The sequence below is a fragment of the Haematobia irritans genome, chromosome 3 (genome assembly GCF_050003625.1).
Source record: "Haematobia irritans isolate KBUSLIRL chromosome 3, ASM5000362v1, whole genome shotgun sequence".
NCBI lineage: Eukaryota > Metazoa > Arthropoda > Insecta > Diptera > Muscidae > Haematobia > Haematobia irritans.
In genome coordinates, this window is record NC_134399.1 from 132484445 (window position 1) to 132502517 (window position 18073).

The 18073-nt window shown below is 32.1% G+C and overlaps 1 protein-coding gene across 1 annotated transcript in view; it reads left to right on the top strand.

Annotated features, from left to right (window-relative positions):
• Window positions 1-18073, top strand: part of LOC142228003 (putative cytochrome P450 313a4) — a 31654-nt gene that overhangs the window by 10513 nt on the left and 3068 nt on the right. The window contains exons 4-5 of the mRNA XM_075298272.1: window positions 7230-7299; window positions 13661-13793. Coding sequence (XP_075154387.1) covers window positions 7230-7299; window positions 13661-13793 — 203 coding nt within the window. The remainder of the gene's footprint in view (window positions 1-7229; window positions 7300-13660; window positions 13794-18073) is intronic.

Here is an 18073-nt window from a genome sequence, read left to right on the forward strand (position 1 = left end):
ACCAGTGTTACCATGGACAATTTTCTGTTTACTCTACAAGGAAAAAAAATCTTCCCTACTTTCCCCTACATTCCCAAAAAAATTTTCCCTACAATTTCCCCTACAATATTTTTCGTTAAATTAAAAGAAATAAGTTCTATGTGCTTTATTATCTTAAAATGTATGAAAATGCAATGTAGACTAGTAAAAATAAATTTGCATTACCACCACGGTTGCCACAGTTGATCGAATTCTACCAAAATAGTAGATTTTTTTGTTTGGTAGATTGGCAGAATTCTTGATGTTTTGCTAAATCAAATCTCTATAGAAATAAAATTTTGTTAAAAGTTTATATCAAAAAAATATTTTGAGAAAATTTTCTATAGAAATAAAATTTTGAGAAAATTTTCTATACACATAAAATTCTGAGAAATGTTTCTGTAGAAATAAAATTTTGAGAAAGTTTTCTATAGAAATAAAATTTTGAGAAAGTTTTCTATAGAAATAACATTTTGAGAAAATTTTCTATAGAAATAAAATTTTTGGAAAATTTTCTATAGAAATAAAATTTTGAGAAAATTTTCTATAGAAATACAATTTTGAGAAAATTTTCAATAGAAATAATATTTTGAAAAATTTTCTATAGAAATAAAATTTTGCGACTATTTTCTATAGAAATAAAAATTTTAAAAAATTTTCTATGGAAATAAAATTTTGACAAAATTTTCTATAGAAATAAAATTTTGACAAAATTTTCTACAGAAATAAAATTTTGGGAAAATTTTCTATAGAAATAAAATTTTGGGAAAATTTTCTATAGAAATAAAATTTTACAAAATTTTCTATAGAAATAAAATTTTGAACAAATTTTCTATAGAAATAAAATTTTGACCAAAATTTTCTATAGAAATAAAAATTTGGGAAAATTTTCTATAGAAATAAAAATTTGGGAAAATTTTCTATAGAAATTAAATTTATACAAAATTTTCTATTGAAATACAATTTTGGGAAAATTTTCTATAGAAATAAAATTTTTGGAAAATTTTCTATAGAAATAAAATTTTGAGAAAATTTTCTATAGAAATACAATTTTGAGAAAATTTTCAATAGAAATAATATTTTGAAAAATTTTCTATAGAAATAAAATTTTGCGAACATTTTCTATAGAAATAAAATTTTGGGAAACTTTTCTATAGTAACGAAATTTTGAGAAAATTTTCTATAATATAAAATTTTGGGAAAATTTTCTATAAAAATAAAAATTTGGGTAAATTTTCTATAGAACTAAAATTTTGACAAAATTTTCTGTAGAAATAAAATTTTGACAAAATTTTCGAAAGGAATAATAATTTCAGCATAATTTCTGGCCTTAAAGCGTCTAAATCTTCTGGATTTGATGGCATATCAAATGTATTGATAAAGCAGTTGCCTGAAAAAGCACTAAAACTTTTGGTGTTGCTCTTCAACAGTTGTCTTTCGCTAAATTATTTTCCTGAGTGTTTTAAGAAAGCTAAGGTTATTGCCATTCTTAAGCCAAATAAATCGAAAACTGACCCGAGAAATTATAGGCCCATCAGCTTACTGAGTAATCTTTCCAAAGTATACGAAAAAAACTATCCATTCACGGCTTTTCAGTTTCGCGGAGGACAATTCGATATTATGTAATGAGCAGTTTGGGTTCAGAAGCGGTCATAGTTGTGTGCATCAAATCACTAGAATTGGAAATATTATTGGTAACAACAGACGCAATACAGGACTTGTCCTCCTTGATATAGAAAAAGCTTTTGACACTGTATGGCATAAGGGTCTTATTTATAAATTAATTCGAGGAAACGTGCCAAATTATCTCAGCAGAACTATCTCTGATTTTCTTGATGGGAGATCTTTTATCGTCTCTGTCAACAACATCAACTCGGACGAAAAAGTTCTTTCTACTGGTTTGCCACAAGGTTCCGTTCTCTCGCCTTTGCTTTACTCAATATACACATCGGATTTCTCTCCTCCATCGTACATGCAAGTTGCTTATTATGCAGATGATACTGCGATTATTACTACTAGTAAGGTAACTAAAGCGCTTTTGAAGAAAATGGAAAAAGGACTGGCGTCTTGCAATAGGTATTTTTCGAAATGGAAGATTAAAATAAATCCCAGTAAAACGCAGGCGATTATTTTTCCTTATAATAAATCCCCTAAAAGGAAGCCGCATCGACGGCTTAAGTTTGGAGATGAAACGATTACGGTAGCTGATAGTGTCAAGTATCTGGGGGTCACGTTAGATAAAAAATTAACTTATGAGAAACACTTAGAAGAGATCCGTAACAAATCGTTAAAATCGTAAAGGGCGTTGTGGCCGCTTTTGTGTAGAAAGTCTCTACTGAATCATAAAAATAAGAATCTACTGTTCAAAGGTATCATATGACCTATTTTAACATATGCATGTCCAGTTTGGTACAAAGCTGCAAAGACCCATTTGGAGAAGTTACAGATTGTACAAATTAGATGTTTAAAAATTATCAATGGAAAGAATTGGAGATACTCTACTTCATTACTTCATAATGAAACTGGATATGAGAAAATTTGTGATTTCATCAAAAGGCTAAATTTAAATTATTTTTCCAAAATTGAAACTTCCCCTTATTGTTTGATAAGGTCTTGTGTAGTGCGAGTATATTAAAATATTTCTTTTTTTACTATTAAATTATCAAATTGAAAATATATGTTTGTTTTAGGTTATTGAATTAGATAATCTTCTGCATGCATGCTAATTTTCAACAATATTTGACTTTTGTTTAATTTCATATAAAGGTCTTTAACCAGTTTTGCCTTTAATAATATGTATCTTAAATGACATAGCTTATATTGCCAGCCAGAGTCTCATTTGTTGTAATATCTACTGTGATAAAATCTCATTAAATGAATTGTATTTAAAAATCAAATTAATAAAGAAGAATTTGAAAAATGAAAAAATTAAATTTTCTATAGAAATAAAATTTTGACATAATTTTCGATAGAAATAAAATTTTGGGAAAATTTTCTATAGAAATAAAATTTTGACAACATTTTCGACATGAATAAAATTTTGAACAAATTTTCTATAGAAATAAAAGTTTCAACAAATTTTCTATAGAAATAAAGTTTTGACAAAATTTTCTATAGAAATAAAATTTTGGGAAAATTGTCTATAGAAATAAAGTTTTGACAAAATTTTCTATAGAAATAAACTTTTGGGAAAATTTGCTATAGAAATAAAATTTTGGGAAAATTTTCTATAGAAATAAAATTTTGGGAAAATTTTCTATAGAAATAAAATTTTGACAAAATTTTCTATAGAAATATAATTTTGACAAAATTTTCTATAGAAATAACATTTTGACAAAATTTTCTATAGAACTAAAATTTTGACAAAATTTTCTATAGAAATAAAATTTTGACAAAATTTTCTATAGAAATAAAATTTTGAACAAATTTACTATAGAAATAAAAGTTTGAACAAATTTTCTATAGAAATAAAATTTTGAACAAATTTTCTATAGAAATAAAATTTGGACAAAATTTTCTATAGTAATAAAAATTTGGGAAAATTTTCTATAGAAATTAAATTTTTACAAAATTTTCTATGGAAATAAAATTTGGCAAAATTTTCTACAGAAATAAAGTTTTGACAAAATTTTCGAGAGGAATAAAATTTTGACAAAATTTTCTATAGAAATAAAATTTTGGGAAAATTTTCTATAGAAATAAAATTTTGAGAAAATTTTCTATAGAAAAAAAATTTTGGGAAAATTTTCTATAGAACTAAAATTGAGACAAAGTTTTCAATAAGATTAAAATTTTGAACAAATTTTCTATTAAAATAAAATTTCGAACAAATGTTCTATAGAAATAAAATTTTGACAAAATTTTCTATAGGAATAACATTTTGGGAAAATTTTCTATAGAAATAAAATTTTGACAAAATTTTCTGTAGAAATAAAATTTTGACAAAATTTTCGAAAGGAATAAAATTTTGACAAAATTGTCAATAAGAATAAACTTTTGACAAAATTTTCAATTAGAATAAACTTTTGACAAAATGTTCGACAGGAATAAAATATTGACAAAATTTTCTATAGAAATATTTGTTTGGTAGATTTCTGGTAAGATTTTCTTCAAATCCGTAGTTAACACACTAATTTCCTCCTGTAAAGCCCCCAAAATGTAAAAATTATTAAAAATGGTGTAGAGTGAAAAAGTCCCTACATTGTGCCCATACGTCCCAACCAGACGCTAAATATTAGAGAAAACAAGTACATACGGCCGTAAGTTCGGCCAGGCCGAAGCTTATGTACCCTCCACCATGGATTGCGTAGAAACTTCTACAATCGAATTACTTGGGTTGCGGTAACACTTGCCGATGGCAAGGTATCTTAAAACTTCCTAACACCGTCTTCTAAATTAGTCCATACGTAGTATATATTAAACTAAAAAAGGCCGACTAAATACGTATATAATTAAGTTTAAAGTTTCTATAGAAATAAAATTTTGACAAAATAAAATTTTGACAACATTTTCTATAGAAGTAAAATTTGGAAAAAATTTTCTATAGAAATAAAATTTGGAAAAAATTTTCTATAGAAATAAAAATTTTGACAAAATTTTCTATAGAAATAAAATTTTGACAAAATTTTCTATAGAAATAAAATTTTGACAAAATTTTCTATAGAAATAAAATGTTGACAAAATTTTCTATAGAAATAAAATTTTGATAAAATTTTCTATAGAAATAAAATGTTGACAACATTTTCTATAGAAATAAAATTTTGACAACATTTTCTATAGAAATAACATTTTGACAATGTTTTCCATAAAAATAAAATTTTGGTAGATTATTTTTGGCTCATGAATATGAAACGATATGGACCAACTTTTGTGTGATTGGGGATCGGCTATATATAACTATAGCGGCCTTATACTAACACCACGTTGCAAATTTCAACCGGATGAATTTGGCAAAATTTTCTACAGAAATAAAGTTTTGACAAAATTTTCGAGAGGAATAAAATTTTGACAAAATTTTCTATAGAAATAAAATTTTGGGAAAATTTTCTATAGAAATAAAATTTTGAGAAAATTTTCTATAGAAAAAAAATTTTGGGAAAATTTTCTATAGAACTAAAATTGAGACAAAGTTTTCAATAAGATTAAAATTTTGAACAAATTTTCTATTAAAATAAAATTTCGAACAAATGTTCTATAGAAATAAAATTTTGACAAAATTTTCTATAGGAATAACATTTTGGGAAAATTTTCTATAGAAATAAAATTTTGACAAAATTTTCTGTAGAAATAAAATTTTGACAAAATTTTCGAAAGGAATAAAATTTTGACAAAATTTTCAATAAGAATAAACTTTTGACAAAATTTTCAATTAGAATAAACTTTTGACAAAATGTTCGACAGGAATAAAATATTGACAAAATTTTCTATAGAAATATTTGTTTGGTAGATTTCTGGTAAGATTTTCTTCAAATCCGTAGTTAACACACTAATTTCCTCCTGTAAAGCCCCCAAAATGTAAAAATTATTAAAAATGGTGTAGAGTGAAAAAGTCCCTACATTGTGCCCATACGTCCCAACCAGACGCTAAATATTAGAGAAAACAAGTACATACGGCCGTAAGTTCGGCCAGGCCGAAGCTTATGTACCCTCCACCATGGATTGCGTAGAAACTTCTACAATCGAATTACTTGGGTTGCGGTAACACTTGCCGATGGCAAGGTATCTTAAAACTTCCTAACACCGTCTTCTAAATTAGTCCATACGTAGTATATATTAAACTAAAAAAGGCCGACTAAATACGTATATAATTAAGTTTAAAGTTTCTATAGAAATAAAATTTTGACAAAATAAAATTTTGACAACATTTTCTATAGAAGTAAAATTTGGAAAAAATTTTCTATAGAAATAAAATTTGGAAAAAATTTTCTATAGAAATAAAAATTTTGACAAAATTTTCTATAGAAATAAAATTTTGACAAAATTTTCTATAGAAATAAAATTTTGACAAAATTTTCTATAGAAATAAAATGTTGACAAAATTTTCTATAGAAATAAAATTTTGATAAAATTTTCTATAGAAATAAAATGTTGACAACATTTTCTATAGAAATAAAATTTTGACAACATTTTCTATAGAAATAACATTTTGACAATGTTTTCCATAAAAATAAAATTTTGGTAGATTATTTTTGGCTCATGAATATGAAACGATATGGACCAACTTTTGTGTGATTGGGGATCGGCTATATATAACTATAGCGGCCTTATACTAACACCACGTTGCAAATTTCAACCGGATGAATTTTGCTCCTCCAAGACGCTCCGGAGATCAAATCTGGGGAACGGTTTATATGGGGGACTATATATAATTATGGACCGATATGGACCAATTCTTCCGTGTTTGCTAGAGACCACATTCTAACACCATGTTTTAAATTTCAACCAGATCGGATGAATTTAGCTCCTCCATGACGCTCCGGAGGACAAATCTGGGGATCGATTTATATGGGGGCTATATATAATTATGGACCGATTTGGACCAACTTTTGCACGGTCATTAGAGAACATATACCAACACCATGTACCAAATTTCAGCCGGATCGGATGAAATTTGCTTCTCTTTGACTCTCCGCAAGCCAAATCTGGGAATCGATTTATATGGGGGCTATATATAATTATGGGCCGATATGGACCAATTTTTGCATGGTCATTAGAGAACATATACCAACACCATGTACCAAATTTCAGCCGGATCGGATGAAATTTGCTTCTCTTTGAGGCTCCGCAACCCATATCTGGGGATCGGTTTATATGGGGGCTATATATAATTATGGACCAATGTGGACCAATGTTTGCATGGTCATTAGAGAACATATACTAACACCATGTACCAAATTTCAGCCGGATCGGATGAAATTTGGTTCTCTTAGAGGCTCCGCAAGCCAAATCGGGGGATCGGTTTATATGGGGGCTATATGTAATTATGGACCGATATGGACCAATTTTTGCATGGTTGTTAGAGACCATATACTAACACCATGTACCAAATTTCAGCCGGATCGGATGAAATTTGCTTCTCTTAGAGCGATCGCAAACCAAATTTGGGGGTTATTTTTGTACGAAATACTTTCTTTCTTAAAAAAAATCCAAAAAAATCAAACAAAAATCTTCTATTTACTAATTTTAAACAATTTCTTTTTGTTCACATCCAGAGACAATAACTGGTAGAGATGTAGACAAAACCACTATAGATGTCCCGGACCTGGCTAAACAAGTTTCAGAGTAAGTACGCACACAATACAAGTCAACATCGATAGGGCTAATGCAATACCACAGGGCAGCGAATTTTTTAAAATTGCTTTCACTCTATTCAAAGTTATAAATGATATATAATTATGGACCGATATGGACCAATTTTAGCATGGTTTTTAGAGACCATATACCAACACTATGTACGAAATTTCAGCCGGATGGGATGAAATTTGTTTCTCTTTGGGGCTCCGCAAGCCAACTCTGGGGATCGGTTTATATGGGGGCTATATATAATTATGGACCGATGTGGACCAATTTTCGCATGGTTGTTAGACACCATATACCAACACTATGTACCAAATTTCAGTCGGATCGGATGAATTTTGCTCCTCCAAGAGGCTCCGGAGGTCAAATCTAGGGATCGGTTTATATGGGGGCTATACGTAAAAGTGGTCCGATATGGCCCATTTGCAATACCATCCGAACTACATCAATAACAACTACTTATGCCAAGTTTCAAGTCGATGGCTTGTTCCGTTCGGAAGTTAGCGTTATTTCAACAGACGGACGGACGGACAGACATGCTTAGATCGACTCAGAATTTCACTACGACCCAGAATGTATATACTTTTTGGGGTCTTAGAGCAATATTTCGATGTGTTGCAAACGGAATGACTAAGTTAATATACCCCTATGGTGGAGGGTATAAAAATCGGATATCCAGACGATGTCCCAAATTGACTTTATCAATTTGGGACATCGATCTATATGGGGGCTATACCATCCAATGGTCCGATACGGCATTGTACAATTAATTGTCATTGACAACAATTGCAGTGAGCTCCATTTGAAATCTCAAATCAAAAAACGTACTGTTTCTGCTTGGATTCCAAATGAATACTAATTTCTTTATTTAATCAAAACTTATATCTAGAATATTGAAAATCTTTGTTGTTGTAACAGTTTTTAATGTAGTTTTATCCATTTTGTTCTATGCTTATGTAGTTCAACTAGTAGCCAGATCAAGGAACTCAGTGATCTGGTGGTGAGACGGTTAGACTTAGCTGGGCAAGCCAAAAGGTGACGAGTGTCATATGGCCCTTAATTACAGATGGGACACACGTCAGCTACGCTGCTATCAATCACTGATAAGTAGGAATTGAGGCGACTGCACTTGCCTGATCTTAGTTGGGCTAAAACTATCCTGGTCTGCCGTGGGAGGTCTGTCTCCTCCGGTGCTATGGGTGGCGGTCGGACTCCGAGAACAGGATTAACTTTGTAGCTTCTGAAGATCAAACCTTACATTCCTGGGTGGAGGTTGTCTATCCACAAGATGGTGATTTGGATGACACTTCGATAGCGACCCAGGAGGTACTGCTTTGACAATATGTAATTGTGTCGACGCACTGGGATGATCTTGGTCTCCGCATAAAGGTGATCCAGGGGTGTACTGCGGAGACATCCTGTTGCAGCTCCAAGGGCAGCGTTCTGACAAGTCTGTTTGTTATTCCACTGCGTGTCGCTCGTTTGAGGTGTCCACACTGGCGCTGTATAGTTTACCACTGACCGGCCAGTTTCCTTATACTCGTATGTAATCAACAAGGTTTCTTTGTCCATACCCCAAGTGCCAACGGCAAGCGACTTGAGGACCTTGTTTCTACCGCGGAGCTTGTCACAAATTGCAGTGTCATGGGGGGGACTTGAAAAGGCTGTCGAATGTGACCCCGACAGTCTTGGAGTAGGTTAGGTTAGGTTAGGTTAAAGTGGCAGCCCGATTAAATTTCAGGCTCACTTAGACTATTCAGTCCATTGTGATACCACATTTAACTAAAAGTACCTATTACATATGGGCACTTCTAGTCTTAACCATTGAACCTTCTCTATTATTTACTTTTGTGGAACCAACCAGATTGCTCCAAAAACATTAACAAACTGCTTAAGTTAACGTTTTCCAGGTCAGCCAGCAATCTAAAGCTATATGCTCCTAAAATTCGCTTACGCCTTACACAAAAAGCAGGACACTCACACAAGAGGTGTTTAATTGATTGCTTTTCCTCCACATCATGACAGCTTATACAATAGTCATTATACTTCGCCCCTATAGTTTTTGCAAATTCGCCTATCAGGCAGCGACCCGTTATAGCAGATGTCAGGAGTGCTATCTGACGGCTTGAGAACACTAGCATATCTAGTGTGCGGATTAAGTTTAAATGGGGCCATATTTGCTTGGTGTCGCTACAACCCTTGCAATTTTCCCATCGAATATTGGCCATCTTAACAGCCTTCTCACGCAGTAAGAGCTTGCAGGTGGCCAGAGGCATACCAACAGATTCTAGTTCCCCTGGAATATGTAAGGTAGTTCCTAGCCTTGCTAACACATCTGCTTCGCAGTTCCCCGGTATGTTCCTATGGCCAGGCACCCATATTAGGTGAATATTGTACTGCTCAGCCATCTCGTTGAGAGATTTGCGGCAGTCTATGGCCGTTTTCGAGTTAAGGAACACAGAGTCCAAGTATTTTATTGCAGGTTGACTGTCTGAGTATATATTAATGCCAATATTGCTTGGAGCATTACTTCTCAGCCAATTCACCACCTCTCTTATTGTCAATATTTCAGCCTGAAAAACACTACAGTGATTAGGTAATCTTTTCGCTATTCGAATTTCCAGATCTTTAGAATATACTCCGAACCCCACTTGTCCATTCAATTTGGAGCCATCAGTATAGAAATCTATATATCTTTCATTCCCCGGGGTCTGTGTACACCACGCCTCACCGTTGGGAATTTGAGTTTCAAACTTTTTGTCGAAAAGTGGTTTTGCCAGGGTGTAATCCTTGGAGTAATATGTGGTTGGAATTATTTCGCCATCGGCTCTGACATTCAACTGCCTGTGTACTTCCGCCGTCCATATAGTGAATAGTGTGGCTGAGGATTTAGTGGGAGATATCCTCAAATTTCTTGCAGTGAAATAACTGGAAAGATCAGCGAGGTAGATGTTCAATCCATCACATATGTCGTCAACAATTGACCCGGATGACCTGATTGTACAATCGTCCGCATATGATACAATCTCGACGTCGTCAGGAGGGTGTGGAATCGAGGAGAGGTAGAGATTAAACAGGGCCGGATATATCACCCCACCCTGGGGAACTCCCTGTTTAAATCCAAGGGGTTTTGACTTCCTGTCCCTGAATTACACATACGATTGGCGTACGCACAGATAATTCAGCATCCAACACTTGGTTTCTGTCGGTAGGGAGGTATTCTCGATGTCCTCAAATAGTGTGGCATGCCTTTCATAGGTCAAGCGCCACGAGAACCGTCCTGTGACACAACTTGGGCTGATTGAGTCCCATATTGATGTGTGCTGAAATGGCATGCATGTAACTTACGGAATCCATGTTGATGGTGGGCAGCTGGAAAATTCTCCACAAGGCTGGGGAGGAGTAGTGCCTGAAGTGTCTTGGCTACTGGCGAGAGAAGGGATATTGGTCTATACGAGTCACCTTTACTCGAGTCTTTGTTTGGCTTCCGTAGTGGAATCACCCTACCCATGTAACTTACGCAATCCATGTTGATGGTGGGCAGCTGGAAAATTCTCCACAAGGCTGGGGAGGAGTAGTGCCTCAAGTGTCTTGGCTACTGGCGAGAGAAGGGATATTGGTCTGTACGATTCACCTTTACTCGAGTCTTTGTCTGGCTTCAGTAGTGGAATCACCCTACCCATCTTCCAGACATCGGGTATAATGAGTGATTCTAAGGACAAATTGAGGAGTCTGGTCAGGTACTCAACTCCCAGTATTCCCAGATGCTTCAGCATTAGCATTGAAATTCAGTCGAGGCCCAGCGCCTTGCATGGTTTCGCGCTGTTGATTACATTGGTAAATTCAACTGTGGAAAATTGTGGCGTGTCATCGGCTCGGAGACCACGTATGCGACGAGTGGCTCTCCTTTTCGCTCTACCACTCTCGGGGTGCTCGACAAACTGCCGGTTGAAAAATCTGGCGCATCTCTTTGGATCAGTCACCGTCACGTCGCCAAAGGTGACTGAAATCCCATCATCCCTTGTAGCGGGGTTCGAGAGGGCTCTCACTGTTGACCAGTTGCTGTGCCTAAGATACATTGCTTCAGGTGCTCTAACCAAGTGTTCCTCTTGTGCTCGTCGACTATCTTACTAATCTCTAGATTCAGTTCCCTGATCCTAGGATCAGCTGGGTAAGCAAGACAGCGTTCTGCGAGTCCCGCCGCTTCGGCTGGGAGGTTGGGCCTCACTTGGGCAATTGGACCAGCGGGTATGAAGCGAGCTGCTGCTGCATTGATGATGTCCCGGAACACCCTCTGGGCAACATGAACATGAGAGGGGGACGGGAGCTCACTGAAGCGGCGATCTGTATATTCTCTGAAACCTTCCCAGTTGGCTTTCTTTTGACTGATAAACGTCCGGCATTCAGAGGTTATGAAATAGGAGGGTCGGTTAATGGTGAGAATTATGGGGAGGTGGTCTGAACCCAATGAAATGACGGGTTGCCAGGAAACGTCATATATCAGACCAGGCGATGCTAAAGATAAATCTGGCGAACTGCTATAATCACCCATAAATCTCATGGGGGCCAGTGGAAAAAGAAAGTAAGTATGCTAAAAATTATTGATATTTAGTTGCATAGGACGTAACAGGTTGGCTGATAAGTCCCCGGTCTGACACATAGATGGCGTCGCTAGTATTAAATGCATATTATTTTTATATAGTACCAATTTTCAAATGATTCGTGTCAAAATTTGACGTCTGTAAGTCAATTATTTTGTGAGATAGAGCGTCTTTTGTGAAGCAACTTTTGTCATTGTGAAAAAAATTTAAAAAAAAAGGAATTTCGTGTTTTGATAAAATACTGTTTTCTGAAGGGAAAAATACGGTGGAAGCAAAAACTTGGCTTGATAATGAGTTTCCGGACTCTGCCCCGGGGAAATCAACAATAATTGATTGGTATGCAAAATTCAAGCGTGGTGAAATGAGCACGGAGGACGGTCAACGCAGTGGACGCCCGAAAGAGGTGGTTACCGACGAAAACATCAAAAAAATCCACAAAATGAGTTTGAATGACCGTAAAATGAAGTTGATCGAGATAGCAGAGGCCTTAAAGATATTAAAGGAACGTGTTGGTCATATCATTCATCAATATTTGGATATGCGGAAGCTCTGTGCAAAATGGGTGCCGCGCGAGCTCACATTTGACCAAAAACAACAATGTGTTGATGATTCTGAGCGGTGTTTGCAGCTGTTAACTCGTAATACACCCGAGTTTTTCCAGTATTTCTCAATTGGGCGGAGCTCTGGCGTGTTGGGAGGGTTCTTGTCCTTGGGAACCACCTGCACGTTGTTGGCGGCGTACCACTCCATGGCCTTTTTACCGTAATGACAAGATGCCAAATCCGGCCAAAACAGTACGGAACAACCGTGTTTCTTCAGGAAAAGCAGCAGACGTTTATTCAAACACTCTTTCACGTAAATTTCTTGGTTGACAGTCCCGGAAGCTATGAAAATGCTGCTTTTCAAGCCACAAGTACAGATGGCTTGCCATACCAGATATTTCTTTGCGAACTTTGACATTTTTATGTGCTTGAAAATATCTGCTACCTTTCCCCTTCCTTTTGCCGTATAAAACCTGTCCTGTCCCGGAAGCTGCTTTTAGTCGGCTTTGACGTAGGTTTCGTCGTCCATTAACACACAGTCAAACTTCGTCAGCATCGTCGTGTACAGCCTCCGGGATCGGGCTTTGGCCGTCGTATTTTGTTTATCATCGCGATTTGGAGTCACTACCTTCTTGTAAGTCGATAGTCCGGCTCGATTTTTGGCTCGATGCACGGTTGTAGACGATACACCCAGCTTATTTGCGGCATCTCGGAGAGAGAGGTTAGGGTTTCGCTTGAAACTACCGGCAACTCTCTTTGTCGTCTCAGCGGCTTCCGGTTTTCGATTTCCCCCCGATCCAGACTTCCTGGCTGTCGACAAACGTTCCCCAAACACTTTAATTACATATGTAACGGTTGATTTGGCAACTTTTAGCGATTTTGCCAGCTTTGCGTGCGAGTAGTTCGGATTTTCGCGATGCGCGAGCAAAATTTTGATACGCTGCTCTTATTGCTTGGACGGCATTTTGACAACTGAAGAGTGAATTCCAAAATCAAATAGGAGCAACATTCTACACACACACACCTTCAAAATGGGGGGTGTTCAGTTTTTTTAAATGCAAAATTGAAAGAAATACGTCAAGTTTATATTGACCAAATTTTGACCGTATCACCTTTTAGTATGTGATGTATTTTTTATTTATTTGTTTATTTATTTATTTTGTTTTGACTAAATGTGAAAATTTTTATTCTTTTATTTATCAGTTTATTGGAATATATTTCTGAATTTACCAGCAATGTCATTTATGTACTACCTATTTCACGTGTATGGGCGCAAAAGACGAAATACAAGAATGAATGTGCCTTCATGCGTTATGTCAATGACTTTTTGACAGAGGTAAGTGCAATTTTACAAACTTCAATATCACAAACAGTGTTGTCAGTAGTTTCGTGGCTCTTGTTTGCAAATTAGGATGATTTCGCTTTTCCAAAAATTCCCAATAAATTTTTGAAAAGTTTTACGAAAGTAGTGTGGGACTTTCTGCGATGAAGGGAAAACTTTTAAACTTGGTAAGAATGCTAGCTGAACCCCCTGTGCACGTAAATTAGTGAACAACTCATGCTTCTTTGGTCATACTCCTCGTTATCAAAATCTGGAAATTTTACTTTTATTTCCAAGCAATTTTTATGATCAGTGCTCCTGCTATACCCTCAAGAAGTGAAATCGGTAGATCGATCTATATCTTACATAATGGACCGGTAAAAATAAATGCCATACAAAATTTTGAGGGTCTGAAAATACCAGCATATTTACATTTTCAGGCAAAGTGGATAAAAACTACAGATTCTAGCAGCCTAAGAAATAAATCCGGGATGTAGGTCTATATTGGGGCTATACCAAAACATGGACCAATACTCAAAATTTGCGACACATCTCTTAATGTTCCTCAAATACCTCTACAATTCCAATTTCAGACAAATTTGGTACAAACTACGAAATCTAAAATCGGGCGATCAGTCTATATAGGGGCTATACCAAAACTTGGACCGATACGGATCATTTTCGACACACCTCTTTATGGTCCTAAAATACCTTTAGATTTCTAATTTCCTTTAGATTTCTAATTTGAGTCTATAGATTTTGTAGAAGTCTATCAAATTCTGTCCAGATCAAGTGATATTTAAATGTATGTATTTGGTACAAACCTTTATATATAGCCCCCAACACATTTGACGGATGTGAGATGGTATCGAAAATTTAGATCCACAAAGTGGTGCAGGGTATAATATAGTCGGCCCCGTCCGACTTTAGACTTTCCTTACTTGTTTTAAACTCATTTATGTACAATCTACTTAAAATTTTATTATTATAGAAAATTTTTGTCAAAATTCTATTTTTATAGAAAATTTTGTTAAAAACTTATTTCCACAGAAATTGTTTTCAAAATTTTATTTCTATAGAAAATTTTCTAGAAATTTTATTTGTATAAAAATCTTTTTAAAGTTAATTTCTATAGAATTTTTCTCAAAATTTTATTTTTATGGAAAAATTTGTCAAAATTTTATTTCTATTGAAATTTTTCTTAAAATTTTATTTCTATAGAAAATTTTGTCAAAATTTTATTTCTACAGAAAATTTTCTCAAAATTTTATTTCTATAGAAAATTTTGTCAAAATTTAATTTCTATTAAAAATTTTGTCAAAAATTTATTACTTTAGAAAGTTTTGTCATAAATTTATTTCCATAGAAATTATCTACAAAATTTTATTTCTATAAAAATTTTTTTCAAAATTTTATTGGTATAGAAAAATTTCTCAAAATTTTATTTCTATAGAAAATTTTGTCAATATTTTATTTCTAGAGAAAATTTTGTCAAATTTTAATTTCTATTAAAAATTTTGTCAAAATTTTATTACTTTAGAAAGTTTTGTCAAAAATTTATTTCCATAGAAATTATCTTCAAAATTTTATATCTATAAACAATTTTGTTAAAATTTTATTTGCATCAAAATCTTGTCAAAATTTAATTTGTATAGAAACTTTTCTCAAAATGTTATTGGTATAGAAAAATTTCTCAAAATTTAATTTCTATAGAAATTTTTCTCAAAATTTTATTGGTATAGAAAAATTTCTCAAAATTTCATTTCTATAGAAAATTTTCTCAAAATTTTATTTCTATATAAAATTTTGTCAAAATTTAATTTCTATTAAAAATTTTAATAGAAATTCTATTTTTTTATTTATTATTTTAGAGAGTTTTGTCAAAAATTTATTTCCATAGAAATTATCTTCAAAATTTTATTTCTATAAAAAATTTTGTCAAAATTTTATTGATGCAAATAAAATTTTGACAAAATCTTGTCAAAATTTAATTTCTATAGAAACTTTTCTCAAAATTTTATTGCTATAGAAAAATTCCTCAAAATTTTATTTCTACAGAAAATTTTCTCAAAATTTTATTTTTATGGAAAAATTTGTCAAAAATTTATTTCTTTTGAAATTTTTTAAAATTTAGTTTTTTTTATAGAAAATTTTCTCAAAATTTTATTTCTAGAAAAAATTTTCTCCAAATTTTATTTCTAGCGAAAATTTTGTCAAAATTTTATTACTTTAGAAAGTTTTGTCAAAAATTTATTTCCATAGAAATTATTTTCAAAATTTTATTTCTATAGAAAATTTTGTCAAAATTTTATTTGTATAAAAATTCTGTCAAAATTTAATTTCTATAGGAATTTTACTCAAAATTTTATTTATATAGAAAATTTTTCAAAATTTTATTTCTAGAGTAAATTTTGTCAAAATTTAATTTCTATTAAAAATTTTGTCAAAATTTTATTTCTTTAGAAAGTTTTGTCAAACATTTATTTCCATAGAAATTATTTTCAAAATTTTATCTCTATAGAAAATTTTATCAAAATTTTATTTGTATAAAAATTCTGTAGAAATTTTTCTCAAAATTTTATTGCTATAGAAAAATTTCTCAAAATTTTATTTCTATTGAAAAGTTTTTCAAAATTTTATTTCTATAGAAAATTTTCTTAAAATTTAATTTCATTTTTAGCAATACTTATCATAGTTTCGCCTATAGGTCGATTAAATCAATCAGAAATATACAATTTTATTTTTTAGAAAGTTTTGTCAAAAATTTATTTCCATAGAAATTATTTTTAAAATTTTATTTCTATAGAAAATTTTGACAACATTTTATTTTTATAAAACTCCTGTCAAAATTTAATTTCTATAGAAATTTTTCTCAAAATTTTGTTTGTATAGAAAATTTTCTCAAAATTTTATTTCTAGAAAAAATTTTGTCAAAATTTAATTTCTATAGAAAATTTTCTCAAAATTTTATTTCTAGAGAAAATTTTGTCGAAATTTTATTTGTATAAAAATCCTGTCAAAATTTAATTTCTATAGAAAATTTTCTCAAAGTTTTATTTCTATAGAAAATTTTCTCAAAATTTTATTTCTAGAGAAAATTTTCTAAAAAATTTATTTTTTTTTTGTATTCATTTCTTGGTATAGAAAAGTCTGTCAAAATTTTATTTCTATAGAAAATTTTCCCACAATTGTATTCCTATAGAAAAATTTGTCTAAATTTTATTTCTATAGAAACTTTTGTCAAAATTTTATTTCTATAGAAAATGTTGGCAAAATTTTATTTCTATAGAAAAATTTGTCTAAATTTTATTTCTATAGAAACTTTTGTAAAAATTTTATTTCTATAGAAAATTTTGTCAAAATTTTATTTCTAAAGAAAATTTTTTCAAGTATTTTATTTCTGAAGAAAATTTTTTTCAAATTTTTATTTCTATAGAAAATTTTTTCAAAATTTTAGTTCTATAGAAAATTTTTTAAAAATCTAAATATTTCTATAGAAAATTTTCGCAAAATATCCATAGAAAATTTTGTTTATATGGAAAATTTTCTCAAAATTTTAGTATTGTAGAAAACTTTCTCAAAATTTTTTTTAAATATTAAATGTTATTTCTATATATTTTTTTATTGTATTTCTGTAGAAAATTGTGTCAAAATTTTGTTCCTATAGAATTTTTTTGGAAAATTGTATTTCTGTAGAAAATTTGGTCAACATTCAATTAAATTTGAAGAACCTTTTAGTTGGAGAGAAATGTTTTGCAAAATCAACCAAAGCATCAAGAATTCCAACAACTGTGGCAACATTGGAAGCAACACTGCCAGAGAGTATTAAGGTGACAAGAGGACGAAAATTTCTCTTCTACAAAAAAAAAAACAAATGTCAACCGTTAGATGTTGCACAATGCCTGCAGCTTTGGTATAACCTACGTTGCGATCGAAGCGCTTTTTGAAAAAAAATCTTTATTAAGGCATCGGCAGTTATAATTTCAAATTATGTGGCAAAAAATTTAATAGAATGAAAAGATTTATATAAAAGAACTTTGTTACTACAAAGTAGGTTCTAAATCCTATTTTTCCTACGTTTCTTAAAGCCGGCAGATAACTGAACTGGGCAGCGCAGACGCAAACTGTATGATATTTGAGAGAAGCGCCGACAAAAACTGCATGACATTATAGCAATTTTCCTAATGACTGGCACCTTCTGACGCAGTTACGCTTCACAGTTTCGTCCTCTTGTCTTTTTATTGTCTCTGACACTGTCAATATCATGATAACGAGAAGTGATACGAAAAACAATA